A 17,685-nucleotide genomic window follows, 5' to 3' on the forward strand; every position below is an offset into this window, starting at 1 on the left:
ACACTTTTTTTCTCGGCTAGGTTTAAATGATGGAGGTTGTGGAAAACCATAAAAATATTATATTTTTAGTTCTATCTCACAAACGGTTTTATCAAATGAAATGAATTTCGGCATATAGTTTTTAATTTATCTGATGAATCTTTTTAGAATGCAAGATATCACCCACGGTCTTCCAGTTTTCTCATTATGACCATTACGTACCATAAAAATACCAAAAATTCAAACTACCCAACTCTTGATACTAAGTTGGACACTATCTGATGAATATTTGAATGTTTTTTAAAATAAAAGTATTCTTCATATTTTCTCGTTTAATGCGCCGTTTTCGAGTAATTCGATGTTCAAAAATAAAAAAGTATTCGTGAAATTTGAAAAATTGGGTACTTTGGCTGAATACAACTTTTTTTTTTAAATCTACAGATGTGTAGTGTCACAGATTCATCTAGTTATTCTGAAGGTAGTTTTGTTTTTACAGGAATGGTACAGCACATTATGAAAACTCAAAATGGCTATATCTTTTTTCAACGCCGAATCGGAAAAAAATGGTATAAATAAGTGTTTCTTTTGGCCTCAAGAATCTACTGGTAAAATATTCGTACGAGTCAAAGACTCACCCTGTATAAATATTGCGAATTGCAACTACAATTCAGGTATCAAAAATTATCAGACGAATGAGCCAGTCCTCGCACAACAAACCTCCAAGATGTATACAACATCATATTCTCGAGAACAGAAATTATTTCCAACATGAAAAATTACTACTCGAGAATGAATAAGGAAGCCATCGGAAACATAAAAATGATATTAAAATTGTAGAAGAAACGTAGCGCCTGGCTACCAGTCAGTGATGACATAGATGTGAAACCAATGCTTCACTTCATACCGTCCTCACTTATAAACAACCTCTCACAGCTAACTTCAAGGCACTGAAGATTAAAAAACGAGATCTTCCATTTTTTGTGGTGATTCATGTGCACCAGCACCACACTGTCGGCATTATGGCTTGAGTGGCTATTGCTTATCGAATAGTGTTCTGTTTCCTATGTCGCTCTATTGAAACAGATTAAATATTCGTTGATGCTGTATCAATTACAGTTATGGCTACTCACTTTCAGTATTCGGAATGGGCTTTCTGCCATCATACATATAGTCTTCTCGCCAGACTGTCCCCCTTCACTCTTCTTTTCTTCTTGCTTGTTCTTTTTCTTCTTATTCTTCAGTAGCTTCTTTTGTGCCTCCACATCTGCTGATTCCTCTCTCAACATTCTCGGAGCTATCAATGACCACAGTAAGTTGCTCCAATTCTAGAAAAATGAAGTATTTAGAAGAACGAAAACTGGAAACTGAAAAGCCTAAAATTGAACATTTTCATTATATTATATTTCCTCTCTGTTGCCATCCTTACTATTGCAAAGATTTGTTATTGAAATCTCACCCTAATCATAAATAATTAGCATTGGGGGTACTGATCAGTTCGGTTCGTTTCAAAGGGATGGCTTTGGCTGGTTTTGATGATTTTTGTGGTTTTGAAGAGGTTAGACACCAGTCCATAATATATAGTTCATATCGCTTTGAATTTGGCGCAAAGCCTTGTTTTTAGTGTGCTGCTTATGCTAGATTGTGACTCAACTAAACATCATTTGCGGTATGTTTTAACCTGCTGCTCTAATTGAAAGAAAAGTGCAGCTGAAATGCTTGGGAAAGTTTACAGTTACAATGCTCCAACTGATTTATCATGTATGGAATGCTCTTGACGTTTCAAAAATGGTGATTTCAGCGTTGGATACCAAGAATTGGAGGCAGTTCACGATGAAGATTCCAGTCAAATTCAGAGCGCACTTGCAGAATCACGTGTACTAACAAAACCAGCCTTTTCTGTCTAATAGAATTGAATGATATCATTCAAAAATAAGGCAATTGATTGTATCCTAGTAAGACTGGGAGGAAATGTATTATAAACATCATAATTCCCAAAAAATTATCCAGTTCTCATTTCCCAATCGTTTCAGGAAACATCTCCGCACCATTGCTGGTTAAAAATTCATTCCAGACTCATCACGGAAAACACAGAGGACCCTCAAAAAATCCGTTGGTTGGAAGAACGCTAGTATCGTTGTAAAAAGGCGAAATAAGACTGTTCCGAGCCCTAATGCCCCTCGAAACGAACAAACGAAAGTCCTTTCAATGACAGATTGACAGCACTCACCCCTCTCACCGTCTTTATCTCGACATTTCCCGTTGAACTTGCACTCTTCAGCCTGTCCATACTGATCTCGGAGGACTCCTTGACGGGTTCCTGTATCCTTGGACTGACTTGTATTATAGGGGTCGGAGGATTTAAGTGGGTAACTACGTCGTCCGCGTCCAGGCGCCAATTTCTCATTGTGTCGATCAAGGTGGCTAGAGTAGGCATCTTCGATATCATCGGTCACTTCAACTGGCATAATCTGCAAAGTAAATATTTGGTTGCTAATAGGTTTTCACTTATTGTTAATGACATTAGGTCGAAGGACGTTCGACTGCGATTTATTTTATGGAAAAGTTCTTCCATTTCAGATGGTCCTGTCGTAAATTATCCTACACTACAAGAAAGAATTTGACAATCATAAAAATATCTGAATTTTTGGGCGATTTTCAACAGGCTCTAATTTAAAGAAAAATAATCGTAAATCAAATTCAAAGGAGGGAAATTGTAGTTCCAATGTCTACTTTTTGGACCTGTTTTCTGGAATTTTGTAGCTTCAGCAGTTTTTTAGCAATCTTGAGAATAACCGATAGAAAACTTTTCGCAATTTTATGGTTTGTTTTTGGTCTACCGACTCGTGAACATTTTTCGTTGACATTGAATGCGAACCAATTTGTCTTCGATTTCCCAGTGGTCACACAGAGAATTGAAGATGTGCTGCAGAACCTTCAATTAATACCCCACAACTACCTGGACCGAAAAAATCGGACAAATAAAATGTTCACCGAATTCATTTTGAAATACCTTTTTAAAATGTTCATCTATTTTGATCATTTTGTTGCTTATTTGTAGCCTATCTCATCTAGTTTCCACCTGTTGTCGAGTCTGCAGGAATTTCAATATAATTTGATGGTATACAGAGTAGAACTGAAAGTTGCAATTTCCTCTGAATTTCTGAACACCCTGTGGAAGTAATTATTGACGCAATGATGTGCCTTTGAATGAGTTTTTGAAGCCTTACTTTCTCTTAACAATTTCCTGTTAATTTCAAGTCAATATTGTGCTCTTTCCTGATAGGAAATACTATTTTTCAAATGAAACTATGCAATTTAGTTTCAGTTCTACCCTGAATACTATCAAATTCAATTGAAATTTCTACAGACTCGTCGTCAGGTGATAAACTAGATTAAAGAGGGTACAAATGGACAGCAAAACGATTAAAATCGATAAACAACTTAAAAAGTTATTGCAAAATGAATAGGCTGAAAAAATTCTGTTGGGTTTTTTTTGTCCAGGATTGTATAGGCTATGAGCCATCATTTCTCAAAAAAAAAATTCCATTCTCAATATGACTATGATAATTTAGCCTTAGACTCAATATTGACAAAACCAAAATCCTGGTAAGTCCGCTAGAAAGCCTTCAAACAGATATCAGCCTGGAGAATGAAACTCTAGAACAGGTCGAGCAGTCCAAATACTCGGTAAGCTTCATAAATACTAGGGCTAACCTAGACACGGAAATACACAACCGTATTAATTCGCCATCACGGGCATTCTGTAAGCTAAAGGACAGAGTGGTTCAAAATCACGACTTCTATCTGAAGGCCAAGACAGCTGTTTAAAAAACAGTGGTAATCCCAACGCTTCTTTACGGAAGCGAAAGCTGAACACCCTACAGGAGACAAATTAAACAGCTTGAACAAACGCAACAACGTCATTTAAGACAAATAATGCACATCAGGCGGTTTCACAAAGTTTCAAATGCAGTAGTCTTGCAGCGCGCGAGTTGTACAACAATTTAGACTCAAGTAACGAGAGCCCGACTCAGATGGGGCGGCCACATTCTGAGGATGCAAGACACAAGACTCCCCTGTATGGCGAATTCACAGAGGGAGCTCAGAAACCAGGAGGCCAGTATAAGCAGTTTAAGGATATACTGCATTAATCCCTGAAATCAGTTGATGCCAATCATAACTGGGAACAACTAGAGTTAGATAGATCACAGTGGAGGTCTTTGGTCCACAGTTATAATGGAGGCTTGAGAAGAATACAGCGGCGGCTAGATCTGGTTGTTGACTATCCATGCCCGGAGTGTGGAAGGATCTGTAGATCACGGCAAGGTCTCTTCAGTCACAGGAAGGCACACAGTCGCAAGTAGCCCTAGGAAATTAGGGTTTGATAGCACCGATTCTTTTTTTTCAATTTTTTTGTAGGTTTATTCTCGGTAACGGGATGCAGCAATGAATGAATGAATGATAAATTAGCCAGTATTTGAAGGTGAGGGAGTGAGAATTCCTCAGGACTGGTTTATTTTGTAACTGGAAGCTATCCAAATTTTTACTTCACTATACACTCTCAACTAACTGAGAGAGTCAGTTTCTCCTAGATTCATTATTTCACATGACTGAGAAATCTTCAACCTTCACGCCAAATCCCCCCCAACGGAAACAAGGGATAAATAAAATGAAAGAGTATCTTCCCGACTATAAATTTCAACGCAAATCCCTCCAGAAAACTGAATAAATTTCATCCACCCCCTCCACGCTATCTCCTTGTTTTTCTTATCGAAAACCTAAGCTTCCGCATTAGGAAAGAAACATATACTGTAATATAAGTTGGGAATATCTACACAACTTATCGTTTCAGGGTTAAAATATCTCCCCATTTTCCAATTCAGTGCGAGGGGAGGAGGCATGAGAAGACATGATTGATGAATTGATCTCCCTGATCGTTAATGATGAAAGATTTTTTTATATTTCTATTCGAGAATATTTCTGGTAAACACATACGTATATTGTATGATTAAATGAACGATTTTCATCATCGAATATTTTCAGCATAATTCTTTTCTTGGAAATTTGAATTGAAGAAGAAGTTATTGCACGAAATATCCTACCAGCCTTTTAAAAGTATCGACCTTTGCACATCAGGCTAGCTACATCATCCAAATTAAACACACGAATGGGTGTTATTATATCTTCAATAATGTAAATTTTCCGTTTTTACCCCATGCAAGCAAATAACAGAAATAAGTGTCCTGTGTTTTGGGTTCAAGGTCGAACGTGTAATGTAATTGATTGCGATGAATTGTCCATCTTCTTTCACAAAACACAGAGATGTAAAAAATCTGAAAAAGTTTCGAACTTTACTCCTTCTGTTCATATTATGTACGAAATATCGAAAATTTTCATCAAGATTTATTGTTTCCAAAAGTCCAAGATCGAAAGGTCCAGCTTTTTCGCAAATACGAAATTTTTCAGTAAACCCTGCTTAGGTACCTGCCTGAAGTTGGTACCATTTTAAATTTTTTTCTTAAAGACCAGAAAACTGACAAAAATTAAATTGAACAGGCTGTATCTGGGTAAGGTCACTAGGGTGTAGTTATAAAAAAAAGTTGTATCTAGTTTGTACTTACATGTTTTAAGCAATAAAAATTTCCTCGATCAATAGACAATCCTAAAATACTGATGAAACTGCAGAACTTAATACAGCTTAATTCATGTGGGTCAGTCGTATACTTTCAACTATGAATTTCAGCCAATAATAATCTCAAAACTTTTTGTATAAACCTCCTTGTTTGTTTGTTGATACAATGCACTTTACATGCTTGTTCACAGCTTTTTGTTCAGTGTTCTACGAAACGTATATTGTACTAATCTAATTATGATGAAATATTATGACATTATCAAATAGCAATTTCTCTTCTGCTGATTTAGATAAAAAAGGCTAATCATTACGATAATTATATTTACAGAGTTCTAGATAATTTTTTCTGTTCCATTCATATTCACGAAAACCAATAATTGTACCCTTAGATACAACGACATGATATTGAGGGAAAGAAAAAGTAAAACTGCATTTAATTTGAGATAGAAAAACTGAAATAATTCGAATATTTTGCAGTGTTTTTTTTAGACCGACTGGAAACTCAAGTTAGTATAATCCTGCCAAAATCAAGTCACCTGTATCATCCACGTGTGGACGCTAAATTACAAATAGTGAGGTCTTTCAACATAAACTTTATAGTTGCTTAGCTTTCTCTGAGTTCGCCGGTTTTATCATAATTATTTGTTCTAACAGTACCTTCGTGAAATTTGATACCTGGAGGGTATTCTACATAACTGAACAAATAACAATGTTAATAATGGAAATAACGAGCTAGCTTTGAAGTTTGAGGAAATTTCTGCGAATCTGATCATCGCAGGTCTCTTGGGGTCATGGATGCGTCTTACTTTTTTGTTTTCCATCTCATGAGTTGAGTTTGCATCATTTGATGTGAAGCTTCTTGATTAAAGATAGTCCAAAGTACCTAACAATGATCAAACTGAAATTTGCTAACCAGGTTTTATTTTAAATAGGAGATGAATTCTCAATTCGTGGATTCTTTTTCAATGTGTTATCTCATCTACATATGAATGAAAATACATGTCAATATAAGATAAACGAAGGATAATCCACAATCATCATTCAAATTTTCTCATTTTGGAAGAGTGAGGTCAAGAACAACTCACCAATTAAAATTTTTCGATTTTGGCCTCTAGCACAGCGTTTCTCATGAAAAACACACCATACGATATAAAACCGATTGAGACTGTCAGTTCGCAGATGTGGAAATCGTATAGTTTTTCCACCAGCACTGGAAGCCTCTCCCACTAATTTGTGACGTATCAACAGGACTACCAGGGAAGTAATCATGTAATGAATGTGCCACAAATTAATTTCACTTACACTATCCGGCATCATTTCATCGGGATCTTGTTTAGGCCTAATTGAGATTTATTATGTGTTTGTATGATGTAATTTTTCATCCACTATATGAAAATATGGCACCACCGAAATTTGGGGCAACTTTTTGTTACACTAGATTAATATCTGAGACTGAAACTATAGCAGATATTTATCTCCATATCTCCTGATATTTTTCCCAAGTTTATCTTAAGGCATTTCAGGGTTCTGTTTCGGTACTTAAGATGTTAAATACATGAGAACTTTTTCATAAAACTTTTTTGGGGCCTAATGAATACTGAACTAAAGCAATATTACTTTTATTGATTAAACATATTATGAAACACTTAAAAATATATTTCAGTAACTAGAGTGTAGCTAAAAGCATTTTCTATATATAATTATACGTCTAAAAACTTCTTGACGGCATAACCAGGTATAGCATAGATAGCTAATGCAACAAAAGTTACCAGTAGAATGCAACAGCATCCCAAGAATATTTTCCATCGATAACGTTTCAGGACTATGTATTTGAATGACTTGAATGGATTTGTCAACCAATTGAAAGAAGTTTTAGGTCTCCTGGAAAATAAAAAAGACAAAAATGTTCAGCATAGCTTAAGAAAATCGTACCATATATGTGGAAAGGATATTAATTTTTCCCAATGTTGACTATTTCTCTACCTCAGATACACAGTATCGTAAGCCATAACTGGTCTTCGTTTTAGTAGGCTCAGACATATAATATTGGGTCTCTCGATCTTATAGCTCTAGCTATTTGATACTCACTGATAATAATCAGGTGAAACCAGAAAAAAACTACTTCTCAATTTACGATATGGAGGTTCTGAGGTACAAATTTATCATTAGAATTTTTTTTATACCTAAACTAGGATTATCAAAAAGTCTTCTAGTTCATTGAGAAGCCAGTTTTTTTGAGTCGAATCATTTTTATCTATTTAGGTCGGAAAAATTCACAGTTAAAGGTTTTCTTTTCAGTCTGTATTTCTTTTTGCTTAAGGATCAAATGGTTTTACGAAAGTAGAAATCGAATTTTCAATATGCCTAGATAAACGTTACCAACAGATGCTTGGGGATGTTTCAGGCATCCCAAGAGGTCTCCTTCATAGTAACAAAGAATGTTGAAAACCGTAGTTTTCTACAATATTTCGTTATTAGCAGAAAATTAATTCGAGGATTTCGAAAAGTCCTCATAACTTTCTTGTCTTTGAAGTTACAGATCTAAAACTTGAACCTTTTTTGCGTAGAATCCACTGACGATCTATAAACATTTTTGCCTGATCTAGATTTTGAACTATCAGGCACAATTTTGTTGTTTGAATGCAAACTTTTATTGAATTTATAATTTTTGAATTGGAAAAGTATCGTGTGTCAGAAGATTTTACGTTTAAAAGTGCCCGTAGAAGGTTTACGTTTCAGTTGCAAAGACAAAAAAGGTTTGAGAACTTTTCGAAATCTTCAAAAGCTCAATTTTTGCTTACTCAGAAACGAAGGATGGTAGAAGGCTACGGTTTTCACCATTCTTTGTTTCTCTCTACGTGTCATCGGTTTTACTCTAGCTCTAGCAGAGATGTGACACCCTGTGCAAGTAGCCAATTCATTCAATGTCAGCCAAAGTATGATATCACGTTTACACTCAAATTAAGTAGGTATAGAACTGCAGAAGAACAAACAAAGAAATGAGTTTGGTCAATTCAAAAAGCAAATCGCTAGCAACGTGACGAATAACGGTAGGGTTGAACAGACCCAGCATGAAAAAAATCAGGTTCTACCCCAACTCGTGCAATCCAAGAACCTCCCCATGGTCGCGCCCGAGTGCATTTTTCAAATAGCCAAGTGACAATTCGCCTCTTCCGATAAACGAGCGATATATCACGGAAAAATCATATGTCATAATTTCAGATGTCGATTACGCTACTCGTGCGGGAAAACAAAGGACACGAACCTCGGCCTTGGAGACGTGTGAACTTAATAACCCCTAATGGCAATCTTCTGAAGCCAATTCAGGGAAACCTCAAAGTACATCGCGGGAGATCGATTGAGGGGGAAAGCGAAGGGAGCTTATCAAATTGAGAAATATTGTGAAATGATCTCGGTGAAAGGATGAGAAATGAAACGCTGAGCAAGTCCTGGAAACGTGATGAGAGATTATTCGAATCCAACTTTTGTTTTTTATGATACGGCCGGTATATTTCCACGGAAAATTTTCCCACGTTCATAGGTACCCTCCTCGCGATGGTTTTCAAAAAAATCCGAAATAACGAAGCGATACAGAAAGCTTCATTTGTTCTCACCAAACACAGCTTGCTGCAGGATTTCTGAGTGAAAGAAAACACGAACATTGATGGCTGCGTAAAGAATATGTTTTCACCTCATTGCAAACAAGTAAACTATCCTCCTTTGCAAATTGGCTATAGTCAGATGGATCGGTGTCTAATTTCAAAGATATTGTGTTAGATTTAGAGACTGATCGATTTTTTCTCAAGATTTGCATTATAGAAGAAGTCATACTCACTTTGGTTCAGGCAAAGCTTGTGGTGCATTTCTGCCAATACCTGCGGGCTTCTGTTGAGCTTCTTCCGCAGTCAGCAGTTCCATTTCTGCCTCAACTTTACCCTAGAAACCTCAAGATGTTTTAATCAATCAAAATAAAATACAGTTCCATGTTCATCCTGCATTCGAGATTGAAAGTTTCTATTTAGACTTCATTGTAAAAGCACTTATAATCATTTGGATCGTAATTAATTTTGGGCCGTTCCATAGTTAGATAGTGTATGCCGAGCTGTATATTGTCCTTGTGTGTACGCTGCAAAATCCGGAAACTGCATCTATACAGCCTGAGTCTTTGACTCGTACAAATATTTTAACACTAGATTTTTGTGATCAGAAGAAACACTTTTTTAATATACCATTTCTTTCCGAATCGGCTCGGTTAAGAATATACAGGCTGTTGAAAAACCAAATAAAAATGTTATTTTCTCTCTCTCTCGAAAACGGTTTTAACGAATGAAATGAATTTCGGAATATAGTTTTTCATTTATTCGATTAATCTTTTTCGTACACAAGATATCACCCACGTCTTCCAGTTTTCTCATTATGAGCATTACGTACCTCAAAAATACAAAAAATTCGAAGAATCCAACTCGTGAAACTGAATTTGAAGCTATCTGATAAATATTTGAACGTTTTGTAGAATAAACGTATTCTTTATATTTTCTCGTATAATGAGCCGTTTTCGAGTAATTTTATGTTCAGAAATGTATTTATTTAGGTAATCAGGAATCTCAACAGGAAAACCCTTATAACAGAAATTCACCAATATAAATAGTTTAAACATTATAAAAAATATCTGTGATATTCGAAAAATTGGGTACTTTGGCTGAATGTAACTCTGTTTGAAGATCCACAGATGTGTAGTGTCAGAGATTTAGCTTGTTATTCTGAAGGAAATTTTGTTCCTCCAGAGGTGGCATAGCTCATTATGAAAACTTTGGATGGATATATCTTTTGATCAGGGCCGAATCAGAAGAAATGTTATAGGAAAAAAATTTCTTTTGACCTCAAGAATCTACTGTTAAAATATTTCTATGAGTCAATGACTGACCCTGTATACGTTGCAATGGTTAAAGAATACTGAGGAAGATATCAACTCATACTTAGCAGGAAATACAGAAACGCTCTGGGTGAGCTGGGATGCTGTAACATTTTGAAAGTTATTTGGTATTCAGAGAAAGAAAAGGCCTCAGTTCAGCTCAAAAAACTTCGAAAAATAAGAAAATTACAATATTCAGTGCATCAGCTTGAGGATATTAACCTATATTCCCCAAGAAATCTTCTTCTACAGGGGAATAGATGACCGATAACGAAACAAGCCGTTTTAGATCAGGTAAAACTTTGAAGAGTAATAATATCTCAGGAAATCATCCTCCACAGGTTGGTATGAATTGATTATTGTTTTTTTGAAGCAGTGCTATGGCGGGATCATAACTGATTGACGTGAAACTTCAATTCAGCGAAGTACCATCTGACAACGTCCATTCAAATATTCATTGTGAACTCACCACCAGCGTTAAATTGCCGTCTAAATCCTTCCCCTTAAAAGGCCACCATCCCCTGGTCCTCTTCGTCTTGAAAAGATTTATACGTGGTGCATTCGGCTCTGTTATAGTGAAATTGCAGTTCTCCTCCCCTTTTGAACCTCTCGGCATACGTGACAAGTCCAAACTCAGCGTACCTTTGGTGGATATACAGCTTTTTAGTGAAACTCTCGAAAAAACATTTATATGCCCCAAGCTTGATCGGGAAATCAGCGCTCGTTTGACGGATCCATAATCACGGAAACGCTGATATCTCTTATTCAGATCATAAAAGATCAACCAGCTGGAATGCGGGTTCGAAAAATAGATTCAACGAATATGTTTTCGTTTTCCTTCCTTCTTACCCACTTCGTCTATTCAGTCGAGGAGTTCTTACCCAGAAAATCGTCCTTGGAAAACATATCGTTTTCCCAGACCTGCAACGTCAGCCTGCAGGGAAATTTCTTGTCGCTATCTTTCGATTGGAAATGACCCTCTTTACGTCGAATCAAAGTCATGTCCTCGTTCTGAAGATACTGCATGGGAAAGACGAACCTCCAGTTGAAGTTTCCCTCCCCGGTCAACGAGCGGTAGTGGACGTCGGTGCTCTGGACGTTGTCGTGACCCAGGATCATCCTGGAAGAAAAACGACTCGAATTTGTTAAAATCCGATAACGCTCCCCGTCGGTCTTCCCAGAGAGTTTATCACGCGGTTAAAACAAACAATCCTGAGGCGTTAATTTGAGAATGACTCGCTCCCGAGTAGGAGTGTACTTGGATATATACAGACAGGCGCGCCATCTATTGACAGGGAGGCCAAGGAGCTAACTAGCCATCCGTAGATCCCTGTAAAATGGATATAAATGCCACCATGGACAGTCAGCTCATAACGTAACTGATGTGTCTATTTTTGGATCAACTACTGCAGCATACTGGGCTCCAAAGGTGCGCTACTTCCTCCTGCCACTAGAATTTGGATCGTTTTAGTCAGGCTCTAATGAAATTATGATTTCTGTGCATCATCCCCATTGTCAAACTTTCGCTTCGCGACACATCCAAATATTTACCCCTTGACGAATATATCGCTTTTTTTCTGTCCGCTGATAAACTCGTCCTCCTGCAACAGGACATCGGCGGTGTTCCAGATCACGACTCTGAGCTCATAATCCTTCGGGGGCTTAACCGTTATGTCGACAGCCGACGGAGGCGGGAGATCGCCAGCTGGAAATATGTCTATCCAGAGTTGAATTTTACCCTGAAAAATCGACAAAGTGGGTCAAGGTCGGTGCGGTAGGTTGACTTTACTTCGGTGGATTTGGTGAAAGGGCGCTACGATTCTGCCCTGCCGCATACTGAGTATTCTGGGGACCTGAAGATCATAAAAAATTGGGATTTTTTTTTATGAAAGTTGATCGGCGTTTAGGAAATAGTTCGATTGGTCTAAAGTATCAAATTGTTGCAAATTTTCACAGTTCACGACAAGTAGATTTCAAAAGTCAAAAAACCAATTTAACACCCCTCCATTTTCCCGTAACTTTCCCGAAAATCAACGGATATTGATGAGAAAGGCTGTACAAAGAGCTAGTGCGATTCCATCGATATATTTTAGCAGTAGAATAATCCAAAATGATGGAAATAGCCCATGATAGAGTCCGCCAATAAGAAGATTAAAATGAAACGCATTTTTCATTAAGCAGTTCCAGCGAATCTGTTTTGTTTGGGAAAAACTGGCAGTTGAAATTAGGTACATAATGAAAGTCACATTCTTCGTTATATCCCCGGATTGTTTCAGATAAATGTTTCGGATTTCGATGAGATTATATTTCAGTAATGGACCATATTTCTCGTATTCATCATCGCCGGGACTATAAGCATTAATTGGGCAGGACACAACAGTCGAACTGTCGGAAAGAGGAGAGGAACTCTCTAACATCCTCAAAAGTGCCTTTTTTATTGAAATCGGTCTTAGAGTTGGAAGTTCCAAGCTCGAACTCGGAATTTCCAACTGCAAATTCAGAATACGCCAGTTTGTAATCGGAAACCGAAATTCCTAATTCAAAATAAGAATTTCCCAGCTTGAAGTCGAGAAGCTTGATTCCAGAGTTCAAAATCGGAATTTTTCACGAAAAACTCTAGATTTCTGACTACCACAGCGAGTGAGATATTACGTGTTAAGAAAAAGTGAAAAATTCCGAGTTCAAATAGAAAATTCCTAATTTGAAACAGGCATTTCAAGTTTCTGACTTCAAACTTTGAAATTCCGAGCGTGTAGTGGGAAATTCCGAGTTTTTAGTGGTGAATTCCGAGTTTGTAGTCGGAGATTCTGAATATGAAGTGAGAAATTCCGAGTTTCTAGTCGGAAATTCCGAATTTGAAGAAGAAAATTTCAACTTTGAATTCAGAATCTCCGAATTCAAATTTTCTACATCAAATGAGGAGTTGCCGACTACAAAGTCGGAATTTCCCGCTTCAAATTCCGAATTTCCGACTACAAACTCAGAATTTCCCACTTCAAATTCGGAATGTTTCACTACAAACTCGAAATTTCTGACTACAACAGTTTGATGAGTGAGAAATTCCTAGTTGAAAATGAAAACTACCGAGTTTGGAGTCGGAGATTCCGACTTTGAGTTAGGAGTCGGTTTTCCCACTTTGAATTCAGAGGTTACGACTACGAAACCAAAATTCTTAGTTCGAAGTAGAAATTTCCGATTACCAGGTCCACTTCAAACTTGTAATATTCCAAATTGCAGTCGGAAACAGAGATTCCTAGTTCAAAGTCGGAATTTCCCACTAAAACCTTGGAGATTCCCACTCTGAACTTGGAATTTACGACTATAAACTAGGAATTTGCCATTTTTAAGTCGAAAACCGAACTTTCTGGTTCAAACTCCGAATATTTCCACATTAAAGTTGGAATGTACTATTTTGAAGTCGGAAATAAAAATTCCTAGTTCAAAATCGAAATTTTCCACTGAAAATTCGAAATTTCCGACTACAACTCGGGGTTAATCACTTCAAGACCTGAATCTGCCAGTTTGAAGTCGGGAAACGAAATTCCTAATCCTATATTGGAATATTCCACTAGAAACTCGGAATTTCCATCTACAACTCGAGATTATCCCACTTAAAAACCTGAATTTGGCAGTATGAAGTCGGGAACAGAAATTCCTAATTCAAAATTGGAATTCGGAAAACATTTCAAAACCTGAATTTGCCAGTTTGAAGTCGGGGACCTAAATTCCTAGTTCTCAATTGGAATTTTTCACTAAAAACTCGGAATTTCTGACTACAACTCGGTACTATCCTACTTCAAACCTGAATTTACAAATTTCAAGTCGGGAACGGAAATTCCTAATTCTAAATTGGAATTTTCCACTAGAAACTCGGAATTTCCGACTAAAACTCGAGATTATTCCACTTCAAAACCTGAATTTGCCAGTTTGAAGTCGGGAATCGAAATTCCCAACTCAAAATTGCAGTTTTCCACTAAAAACTAGGAATTTCCTACTACAACTCGGAATTATCCCACTTCAAAACCTGAATTTGGCAGTTTGAAGTCAAAAACCGAAATTCCTAGTTCTCAATTGGAATTATTCCCTGAAAATTAGGAATTTCCGACTACAACTCGGGATTATCCCACTTTAAAACCTAAATTTGCCAGTTTGAAGTCGGGAACCGAAATTCTCAATTCAAAATTGGAATTGGGAAACATTTCAAAACTTGAATTTGCCTGTTTTAAGTCGGGGACCTAAATTCCTAGTTCTCAATTGGAATTTTCCACTAGAAACTCGGAATTTCCGACTAAAACTCGGGATTATCCCACTTCAAGACCCGAATCTGCCGGTTTGAAGTCGGGAAACGAAATTCCTAATTCTATATTGGAGTTTTCCACTAAAAACTCCGAATTTCCGACCACAACTCGGGATTAATCACTTCAAAACCTGAATTTGCCAGTTTGAAGTCGAGAACCGAAATTCTTAATTCAAAATTGGAATTCGGGAATCATTTCAAAACCTGAATTCTCCAGTTTGAAGTCGGGGACCTGAATTCCTAGTTCTCAATTGGAATTTTCCACTAAAAACTCGGAATTTCCGACTACAATTCGGGATTATCCCACTATTCCCACTGAATGTGCGAATTTCAAGTCGGGAACGGAAATTCCTAATTCTAAATTGAAATTTTCCACTAGAAACTCGAAATTTCCGACTAAAACTCGGGATTATTCCACTTCAAAACCCAAATTTGCCAGTTTGAAGTCGGGAATCGAATTTCCCAACTCAAAATTGTAGTTTTCCACTGAAATCTAGGAATTTCTACTACAACTCGGAATTATCCCACTTCAAAACCTGAATTAGGCAGTTTCAAGTCGAAAACCGAAATTCCTAATTAAAAATTGGAATCTTCCACTAGAAACTCGCAATTTCCGTTTGCAAATCGTGGTTTTTCCAATTCCAACTCGGAATTTGCCGTTGGCAGTCGGAATTCCGTATCCAAATTTGTTTTGCCATTAAGAATTCAACCCTCGGTATCAAAACCGTTTTGCTCAACGTTCCCAGCCAAAACGAACCTGTTCAACAAGGGCCTTATCGGGCGAATACAGCGACCTCGTCTCGACGTGCTCCGGAACCAATTTCATCCCGACAAAAGGTGCCTGATCCCAATTCCTCAGAGCATAGAGCGCTTTCACCTCCTTATCGATCCTGTCGTCGCCGCATGCTGCGAACAAGGGACGCTATAAGCCCCATATTATCCTTTTTACAGTTCCCTCACATTCGTATTTCGTCGATTCGAACACCTTCGAAGCGATCCGCACAGATGTCGGGGCATATTCCGGTTTGGTAAGGTTCCAATGCGTGCAGAGCCGGCTCAGGATGGCCGTCGGTTTCGTCTGGTCCCTCCAAGCGCAATAGCCGGTCCTGAAATGTGAATTTGGTGAGATAACCTCCACGAGTTGGAAGCGGTTCGTTTATACTCTTTGTAAAATTCCGGAATGCCGCATTTCGCTCTGTGATTCGTGTACAGACGGTTTTCAACGTCGATTATGGTCTCGCCAATCAGATCGTCTTTCGTCGCGACGTCTCTGTCCCAGATTTGAACCACCAGGGTGTGGTCTTTCGGGAATATCCCGTTGAATTCGAACATCCTGGAAGGTACAAATATGAGGCTTTGGACTGGAATAGAAAGAGAGCGACTTGTCATCATTAGCGATAGATGGCGCGCCCAGTTGAAGAGTACTCGAAGGGTCTTCTTCAATTCTTATCTCATCAAGTCTTCAATAAAGAAGAACACCCTAACCTTCCGAAAACTGGATTCAGATCCTTGTTCTTGAAATCATCTTTATTATCCTGAACTCGATCAACCAGACGAACTAGCAGATAAGGATCACATTTGCCGTTTACATCTTTCGGTGGCAAATGCAGGGCTCTCACACAGTACACCCTCAGAGTGAAATGAAGTGGATGATTAGGAGGGAATTGTCCAAAATATCCATCCTTCAGAGGCCTTCCGTATCTGCAGAAAATAACCATGTTCTATATTTCCGCATATTATGTATAGGTTCTGTTTTCACCTGGTCAATAGATGTTTCTCAGTTGATTCTGGCCATCTATAAATCTTGATATTTCCTTTGAACACTCCTTGTACCATATCTCTATCAACTACCTCATCTCCAGTCCTCTTACCTTTGTACATAGGAAAGGCCATCAATAAGTCTTCGAAATGGTTGAATTCAGCTTGAGTTTCTAACTCTCTATTATATATGTTCAGCCTGAATGTGTCCCTTATGGATGCACGTTCATCTGGCTTAGGAAGAGGCTGTAGAAGAAGAATTATCGACTTTTCAGAATCAGAATCAAAGCATGGTACCAACTTTCAGCGAAGAATAGTATTTAGTCCACCAATCATAATCGTTCTCCTCGTAGGAATCTTCAAAATTCTCTTCAGCAGGCTTCTTCTTGGTGAACTTCTTTCCAATTTTTCTGCAGAACGCGCATCTTTTTGCGGTGTCCCCGCATATCTTCTTTATTTTTCCAGCTACTTTTCTGCAACACTCACACTTACCACCCAAACAGGAGCTCTTGAAGATGCCGCATATCGAAGCCCAAAATCCTGGTTGGTTGTCCTTGTCACTGGTGACCAAATGAAGTTTTTCCAGCAATTTCCTGCAACAAGCACAGGTTTTTCCGTGTTTCTTCTCAACTTTATCGACGCTCCTCTGAAAATCCTTCAAGCAGGGACAGTAGATCTTTTTCTTGCTGAAAGCTTGTCGAAATTTTTGCCACCTCGTCTTTCGACAAACGCATCTGATTTGAGAAGCTTTCTTGGCCAGTTTCTGGATCTCCGAGGTTCTACAGAAGCAATTTTTGGGATTGAAAACCATGGGAGGTTTGGAATCCTTCACGCTGAGCTCGAAATCGTCAGAATTTTTTTCTGAAAATCGAATTACCAAATTTCCCAATTTTTAAAAGCATTCGAATACCTTCTAGGATGTTCGTTAAGGATTGGTACGGGGTCACTCCGGTGAGAAAGTCCTGCCTCTCTTCCTCCGTCCAGGGAGTCACGAGGAAGAACTTGACGTGTTTTATGTGAATACCAACGAAAGATTTGAATCCCAGTCGGCTGTCCATCATCCTCACTATCAACGGTGAAGCATACTCGAGCGTTGAGGGGAGTTCC

The 17,685-nt window shown here is 38.0% G+C and overlaps 2 protein-coding genes across 4 annotated transcripts in view; both read right to left on the reverse strand.

Annotated features, from left to right (window-relative positions):
* LOC123315213 (transient receptor potential cation channel subfamily A member 1) overlaps positions 1 to 6,825 on the reverse strand; it is a 59,764-nt gene extending 52,939 nt beyond the window's left edge. For 2 of the 3 annotated variants that reach the window (XM_044900837.1, XM_044900824.1), the window contains exons 1-3: positions 5,601 to 5,789; positions 2,207 to 2,447; positions 1,110 to 1,304 (exon numbers count right to left, since the gene is read on the reverse strand). In XM_044900837.1, the coding sequence (XP_044756772.1) occupies positions 1,110 to 1,304; positions 2,207 to 2,425 (414 nt within the window). In that variant the 5' untranslated portion in view covers positions 2,426 to 2,447; positions 5,601 to 5,789. Of the gene's footprint in view, positions 1 to 1,109; positions 1,305 to 2,206; positions 2,448 to 5,600; positions 5,790 to 6,696 lie in introns of those variants that run through there. The other variant, XM_044900829.1, reaches the window with a different exon arrangement.
* Positions 6,826 to 9,442: 2,617 nt separating this feature from the next.
* LOC123307609 (otoferlin-like) lies at positions 9,443 to 17,433 on the reverse strand. The gene is made up of 10 exons (XM_044889994.1): positions 16,880 to 17,433; positions 16,580 to 16,824; positions 16,306 to 16,521; positions 15,983 to 16,153; positions 15,781 to 15,926; positions 15,578 to 15,726; positions 12,075 to 12,262; positions 11,405 to 11,643; positions 10,993 to 11,165; positions 9,443 to 9,547 (listed from the first exon to the last, which is right to left on the reverse strand). The coding sequence occupies exons 1-10, from the start codon at positions 17,387 to 17,389 to the stop codon at positions 9,443 to 9,445; spliced, it is 2,142 nt and encodes a 713-aa protein (XP_044745929.1). The 5' UTR covers positions 17,390 to 17,433.
* Positions 17,434 to 17,685: the final 252 nt, after the last annotated feature.

This window comes from Coccinella septempunctata, chromosome 1 (genome assembly GCF_907165205.1).
Source record: "Coccinella septempunctata chromosome 1, icCocSept1.1, whole genome shotgun sequence".
Lineage (NCBI taxonomy): Eukaryota > Metazoa > Arthropoda > Insecta > Coleoptera > Coccinellidae > Coccinella > Coccinella septempunctata.

What these genes read in the sequence shown, in the direction of transcription:
- LOC123307609 (XM_044889994.1), bottom strand. Translation starts at nt 17,389, where the DNA reads ATGGTTTTCAATCCCAAAAATTGCTTCTGTAGAACCTCGGAGATCCAG. An exon ending in ATAAGGCCCTTGTTGAACAG is followed by an intron (nt 12,263 to 15,577) that starts GTTCGTTTTGGC and finishes TCGATTTTTCAG; the next exon opens with GGTAAAATTCAACTCTGGAT. An exon ending in TTCCAAGGACGATTTTCTGG is followed by an intron (nt 11,166 to 11,404) that starts GTAAGAACTCCT and finishes TATCCACCAAAG; the next exon opens with GTACGCTGAGTTTGGACTTG.